Source organism: Cynara cardunculus, assembly GCF_001531365.2.
Source record: "Cynara cardunculus var. scolymus isolate 2C chromosome LG 16, CcrdV1, whole genome shotgun sequence".
Taxonomy (NCBI): Eukaryota; Viridiplantae; Streptophyta; class Magnoliopsida; order Asterales; family Asteraceae; genus Cynara; species Cynara cardunculus.
Genome location: NC_037543.1, coordinates 821,885 through 829,785, shown reverse-complemented (window position 1 = coordinate 829,785; position 7,901 = coordinate 821,885). Strand labels below are relative to the sequence as shown.

At 30.7% G+C, this 7,901-nt stretch overlaps 1 protein-coding gene across 1 annotated transcript; it reads left to right on the top strand.

Annotated features, from left to right (window-relative positions):
- The first annotated feature begins 1,530 nt into the window (after positions 1-1,530).
- On the top strand, positions 1,531-5,206 carry LOC112529290 (vacuolar-processing enzyme beta-isozyme-like). The gene is made up of 9 exons (XM_025140503.1): positions 1,531-1,716; positions 1,838-2,002; positions 2,606-2,762; positions 2,860-2,945; positions 3,873-4,072; positions 4,216-4,264; positions 4,374-4,577; positions 4,734-4,928; positions 5,024-5,206. Exons 1-9 carry the CDS (start codon positions 1,531-1,533, stop codon positions 5,204-5,206), a joined length of 1,425 nt encoding a protein of 474 aa, XP_024996271.1.
- Positions 5,207-7,901: the final 2,695 nt, after the last annotated feature.

Sequence of the window (7,901 nt, the reverse complement as noted above, 5' to 3'; positions counted from 1 at the left end):
TAACAATTCCAACATTAATAATGTTATTAAAATATCTTATAAATTCATTATCTCAATTCACTTTTATAAAAAAAAATATAACACATTCAACATAGTTGGAGGATAATAAAAAAATCTCATAAATCTGAAAAATCTTTATTTTAACATAGTTGTTGGAGACGCTCTAATTAACCAGTTCCTAAAACTAATACAGTTACTTGGATTACCAAGATGGCACAAACGTAACCAAAAAATAGAAGAATAAAGTTCTTACAAGAACCTTTAAAGCATTTCGAACGGATTCTTCAAAATAGAGATGTTGGAGATTATTGCTTCAACAAATTCGCTAAAATAGAGAAATTAATAAAAAGAGAGTGTGAAATTCTTTAAATTTATAGAACTCTAAAAAATTGCTATTTTAAAAATTTTGACTTCTAATATAATTTGCTATTTTAAAAAATATGCTAAAAATACAAAAACAAATATAAAATCAATATAATAATAAAACAAAAACCCAATATAATAAATGTCTGAAAATAAATCTATTATTAAATAACTAGAAGGGTATTCGCGTAATACAGCGAGATACATCTTGATTTTAATATCTCATTTTATTCTTTATCTCAGTCGTTGTTATAGTATGATCTTATGTGATTTTTAAAAAAACGATAATGTTTCTTATTTTTGAATAAAATATAAATTTGAAGATATCATAAAAATTTGACAAAAATATATCGATATTAGTATCAAAGTAATTATTTAAAAATTCATATTTTTTGTGTAATTTTTTAATTTAATTTTTTATTATAATTTAATTTAGGTACAATAACGAAATACTTTATATTTGGTTTTAATAATATATTTTTCTTATAAAGATAATAATTAATTATTTTGTTAGAACTCGATAATTATCTTAATTATATTTTAAATTTTTAAAATTTTTAAAATGAGATGTTTATCCTCTATTTGATTATGTATATCCGCAGTTAGTTACACGAATTCAAACATGGAGCTTTAGTAAGTTGTACCTATGCATAATTTACTTGCAATCTTGAATTTTAAGTAATATGCATCAATATACAGTACTTCATGCATAAAAATTTGTTGTTAAGAATTTTTATCAAATTCTTTATAATATAGTATAGATAGTCAATTACTTTTTCTAGGAACTGATTAATTAGGTTTTTTTTAATTTATTAATTTGACTTTCATTTATTCCTTCATGTGTTTTTCAACAAAAAAAATTATTTATTAAATGCATTAATTTTTTTACTTTTGTTAAAAGGTCGCCATTAATTTCTTTTCATTTATTTATTTATAAGCAGTTCTTTTATTTTCTTTATTTATAGATTTGTTGGAATATTAAATGCATTAACTATTTATTAAATAATGAAAAAAGATATGTTGTTACATTCTTTTTCATTTCAGATATAAAATAAATTAAATATTTTTACTATATAATTGGAGTGATCCAAGTCATCGAAACCAATTTCAACTAATATTGATTCATCATTAAATCTTCCTCGATCGATCGATATGGCACATTGGCCAATGATTTTCCAGCTCTACTTGATAGTACTGATTGTTCATGTGGTACAGTTCTCTGAAGCTACTCGGCCTAGTCCAAGTTTGTTTAATTTGTTTGGTTCAACGAATGATCAGTCAGCAGAAGATATTGGCACGACATGGGCGGTTCTTATAGCAGGGTCGAAAGGGTATTTTAATTATCGTCATCAGGTAATTATTGCCCCGATTTATGGTTTATGAGTTTAGGATTGTTTTGTCATAAATATGTGTTAAAAGACCTAAATGAATATATATATTAATATATGATCATCTCATATGTGTATCAATTCAGGCAAGTGTTTGTCATGCATATCAAATATTAAAAAAAGGAGGATTGAAGGATGAAAATATAATCGTGTTCATGTATGATGATATTGCCCTTAATCCATTGAATCCAATCCCTGGTATCATAATTAACAACCCCAGAGGTCCAGATGTGTACGCCGATGTGCCAAAGGTATGTTAACTATTCCTTTAACTTTTAAATAAAAAACTATCACTTTGATTTTAAATACTAGCTAGGTCCATCACAAATATTGTAAATAGTTATTTTATAAAATCTTTCCCCAAACAAAGAAAGAAAATTCAAAATTTAAAAAAAAAATTACAAAAAATTCAACACTAACTATATTATATTAAATAAAAATACATTTAATACTAATTAATATTTTCAATAAACTATTTATAAAATTGCAATTTCCAATTTTTTTGCATATTAATATTCCTTTCAGCCTTACTAAAAAAAATAACTTTCATTATATATATTTCCTTAAAAAAATTAAAATAATTAATGCACTCTCTCTTCTTAAAAATAAATTTTGGAGAATTATAAAAATATGAAGAATTTTCTTTCACCTTTATAAAAAAAATTGAAATCTATAAATGTTTCATTTTAAAGATTCTATTAAAAAATGGTTTAAGTTTTTATGTCAATCATAGTTTTTTAGAAGTTGTCAAATGACATAAACATCAAACAAGATACACCAAATGTATAAATTAGAATTTATTGAAATGAATCAAACAACGATGATTTTTAAATTGGGCATCAAAATCATGTTAGGATTATACTGGTGAAAGTGTCTCGGCAGTCAATTTCCACGCTGTGATTCTTGGCAACAAAGAAGGAGTGCAAGGTGGAAGCGGGAAAGTCTTAGCAAGTAAACCTAACGATAAAATCTTCATATATTACGCCGATCATGGTGGCCCTGGAGTTCTTGGTATGCTTTTCCGCCTTCAGTTTGCTTTTGTCGATAGATGAAAATGAGAATATTGAATTGTGATTTACTAACATAATTACCATGTTAATCATCATAGGAATGCCGAACATGCCTTTCCTATATGCAGATGATTTCATCCAAGTTTTAAAATTTAAGCATGAGAGCCGTACCTATAGTGAAATGGTAAGCAAGACATACTTTGGTCTGGATTAGTTTATTGTTAATCATCTTCTTAGGAAATTTAATATTTCTCTAGAAGATTCGTTGTAGCGAGAAGATAAGTTCACACACACACATTTGGTAAGAATAAGAGTTATGATGAGAAGATGAAAACAAAGCTTCATATATCTTTATTTACATTCAACTACCTTTATTTACCAATTTTTATCATCATGCACCGAAACTTTAACAAATTAATGCATGTGGAAGTGTTTAAATTTATATAGAAGTTTGTGAAAAGGAATTAAAAGTGAATATAGATTTGAAGAAAAAGGTAGTTGAAGGTAATGTAATTGAAGGTACTCAAAATAGTTGAAGAAAATTAAGTTAGATTAAAATGTCAGTTTATATAAAGGCTCCGAAGTATTCTCAATTTCTAATCATAATTGATACTCTCACATGATCCCTTGTACACACACACACACATGTGTGTGTGTGTGTGTATGTTCAGGCAAGAACATCACTGCTTTACAAAAACACGATAACACTCTTTACTATATTCAAAAGGTGTTCTCGCATTTGAAAACCAGAAATTCATTAGAGAATCCGATGGACCAACTATTTTATGATGAATGGTACAATATAATGAAAATTATTTATGACAAATGTTGTAATAGATATTGATGACAAATATAACTCATAATGAAAATACATGATATTCATGATATAAATATGCATAAAATATTAAATAATGAAAATACATGATATCCATTGTTATTATTCATGAATAGTTGACTCCTGAGATTCCCAATGGAACCCGTCCCTATATATATATATATATATATATGTGTGTGTGTGTGTGTGTGTGTGTGTTCAAACGAGTGTCTAGTCGATGTGAGACTATAACACAACAATAGTGGCACTAATTGAATAATTCGAATACTAATGTAGGTCATATATGTCGAATCAAGTGAAAGCGGAAGTATTTTCCAAGGTATGTTGCCTACGGATTGGAACATTTACGTGACGACTTCAACAAATATGTACCAACCTAGTTGGGCAACGTATTGTCCCGGTACAAGAACTCCCCCAACTGCGGAATTTGGCGTTTGCATAGGTGACTTATACAGTATTTCATGGATGGAAGACAGGTACTTTTTGCAAATTCTAGTTTTAATGAAGTATTTACCATAACAAATTTATAGCAACCCAATGACTTTCGATTTGTAGTACTTGATGAAGGCCTATTGATCTAGTCACTTATTATCGTTTTTCGTGACTTTTTGGCTCTTAGTGAATCGGAAGATTTGTGTAATGAGACTTTGAGAGAACAATACTTGAAGGTTGGTATTAGGGTTTTCTTTTCAGTTTCTTATATAATCTCTAAGGCTTTTTGAAAGCTTAATTATTAAGATCACGTATCTGAATCAAAATCACTCAAAACGTTTGTAGGTGAAGATGAGGACTTACAATAACCATTCCTCTCATGGATCTCAAGTGATGCAATATGGTACTCTACACATAAGCAATGAAACTGTCTCGGAATATCAAGGTTCGTTACCGTGGAACTTGAAAACGAATAAATCAGTTCAATCTTTTGAACCCATGGGTGTTGTCGACCAAAGAGACGCGGATCTCTATTCCATGTGGCAAACGGTATGTACATAGTACAGTTGAATCCTACACGATACCCATCAAAAATCATATGTATTTCTAATTAATTTTAATTTCTGCTACCAATTGCTGATAGAACTAGTACCAAAACTAAGGTAAACTATCGAAAATATTTTGAGTGAATTTCATGTTTTGCAGTACAAGAAATCAACAAAAGAATCACAATTACAGAAGGATGAACTACTCAAGGAAATCAATGAAATAAAGGCACATAGGGCACATTTGGATAGGAGTGTCGATGCGATCAAAGGCTATTTATTAGGCAAGAGACATGAATCAGTTAGAAGTGAAGGAGCAACCCTTGTAGATGATTGGAAATGTCTTAAATCTATGGTAATAAAAACTTGATCTTTCGTGTTCATTTTATCAATAGTTTTGCTTTTCTTTTTTCTTGTTTACTAACTTTTGTGAACTTTTGATTGATGAAGGTTCGAACATTTGAGACACATTGCGGATCATTAACTCAGTATGGCATGAAACATACACGGACATTCGCAAAGCTATGCAACAATGGTGTTACCACGGAAGACATGGACAAAGCTTCAAAGATGGCGTGTAGCAGATATAACTTGGGGCAATGGAATCCTGCGTTTGTCGGTTACAGTGCTTGATCTCTATATTTTGTAACACCAGTTGAGATCTAATTATAAGTTAAACAACATGAATTTGGTTGCATAAACCAATCTTTGTAATTGATCATGCTTGACAAAAAAATCAAAGGCATCTAAATTGTGATCAATATGATCTAAATTAATTGATTTTAATTACTATAAATTGATATTATTTATAATTAATAATTAATATTTACTTACAATTAATAATAATGATTAAAAATTAATATTAATCACGGCCAAAATTGGAAAAAAAAGTGTCAAAAAAACTCTTCATAAGATACATCAAGTAGCTTATCAATAAACTAGCTTATAGCTTATAAGGTAGCTAATGTGCATCCAAATGATCACTCGAAAAATAATCTAGCTCATGTTCGCCAAACAATGCCTTAGTAATTTGTTTGGTAAGGTCGAGAATATTAACCGAAGGTGATTCTTGAGAGACATCGGTCAATTCTTGGTTGATTCCTTACGAGCATTGATCGATGAAGTGACTCTTGACCATGGGGAGAAGGAGACATGCTGGATTCGCTGGGTGCCAAGCAAGGCGAACATTCTTTATGAGAGGGCTCATATATGAACCCTTGTAATTCACATATAAACTAATTAAGTGATTCACATATGAACCCGTGTGATTCACATATGAACTAATTAGCTGATGTGAATATGTTGGTGTTAGGACTGAGAAATCAGTATTAATTGTATTCGTCTTGAAAGATTAACTTTAGTCTATAATTGTAAAAGTCAGCGTGTTTGACTTTCTTAGACTAGTTTGACTTTGACTTTGTTAGTTAGGTTGACCATATAAATATGGTTTAATCTTTGTAATTAGAAAGATAGAGGAGCTTAATTGTAATATTCAGATTGATAATAGAGGTTTGACTGAATTGAGAGGATTGACTTTCTCTCTCAATATTCATAAAGTGTTCATAGTGTTCTTGAATGATAAATCCATGAATCTGCCATTGAAGGAAGCTTAATATGAAGATTGATCAGTGATTGTGGACACACAATTGGTATCAGAGCTGGAATGCAAGAAATCGGATGAACAATTTGAAAGATAAGTGATTTTATTTTTTGAATTTTTTTTCGTGTTCTTCGTGTTCTTGGTTTTTCTTCGTTTTTGATCCGACTTTCTCATAAAATCTTGTGTTTTTGCGTTAAAAACAGGATCAAAATGTTCGAAATTGAATTGTGAATCTTTGTTATTCACAAACTTTTACGATTTGATCAATTTTAATCAAGATTTGATCGGGATTTTAGGTTTTAAAATTTTTTCGTGTTCTTGAATTTTTGTTCGTAAACCAGTGGTTTTGATCCAATTTTTCTTAAATTTCGTTTAGTTTTTTTGTTTTTGAGTGTTTTTGATCTGTTTTTTTTTTAATTTTTTTTTTTGTTAAACCGTCCAAAGCCCACCCGGTTTAAACACTTGATTTTTTTTGGGCTTGTCCAATTTTGGCCCATTTCATTGAACGGACTAAGAGTCCGCTTAAAGGTTTCATTCTTCTTCACTCTGCTCTCAATTTCTACAACCAAACCGTGTGAGGCTTAAGAGGATAAGAGGTAAACCGCATGATTCTTGATCGGAGTAGAGGTAAACCGAAGGAAGCATCACCGGATTCTTGAACGGATTTCTAAACCGGTTGTTTTGCACAAATCAGGTAAGTCTTCTTGACCGGAGTGTGAGCGGTTTAGGTTTTATTAGTTGTCCGGTATTCATGTATACCGATCAACCCTTAACCGGATTAGTAAGCGGTTTAGGTTTTGCTTTAAGCAGTTGATCGGTTTAGAACTTATTTGTGCATCGAAGTTTTTGAGCGGACTTCTAATCCGCTTGATTCTTTTTACCCAAAATCTAAATTGCTCTTTGTTTCTTGATTCATTCTTATAAATCATTCAATACCTTGAACATCTTGACAAGATTCGATTGTTTTTTTTTGTTTGATTGATTAATCTGTTTTGGGTTAAATTGAGAAGAATTTGCAGGTTGTTATGTGTTCTGTGCATGTTTTAACAAGTCTTAACAGCAATTATTTCACTTTGGGACTTTGTGTGTTAAGTTTGCTGTTTGTGCTGTTTTAACAGGTTTAACAGATTCAACAGTAAGTACAGGCTGTTTGTGTGTTAATTCATTTTAGACTATGCAGAATGCTAAAGTGTGCTTGCTGTCATTTTAGATTGTTTTCAGACAGCAACTTTCTTTTTGACAGCTTCATTTTCTGGTTTAGCAGCAACAGAAGGATCTGTGTTGTGCTGTGTTGGTGTAGGTTTTAGCAGCGGAACTGTTTTAGCTCAAGTGTAACAGGTTCATAGCAAAGGTTTGAAACGGACAGCAACTTCACAGCATTGCAACAGCAGCCCAGCTACTTAAAGCAGAACAGCAACAGGTTTTGACAGCTTAACAGGTGACTGTACTCCATCACAGTTCTTTGTGCACTGGAACAGCAAACAACAAGAACCAGACAGCAACAGTGTATAAGTGACTGTTTCAATTAAAGAAGTTGTGTGCAGGTGACTGTGTGCACACACAGGTTCTGTGTGAATGTGTTTAAGATTTGAAGCAGAAACTGTGTTGTTTTTGCTGTTTCTTTGAGAAGAAGAACACCACTGTTTTGGACTAAAACCAAGAACAGCAGCAGCAAAGATTTGACAGCAATAACAGCAGGTCTTAATAGCAAGAAACAGGTTTAAAACA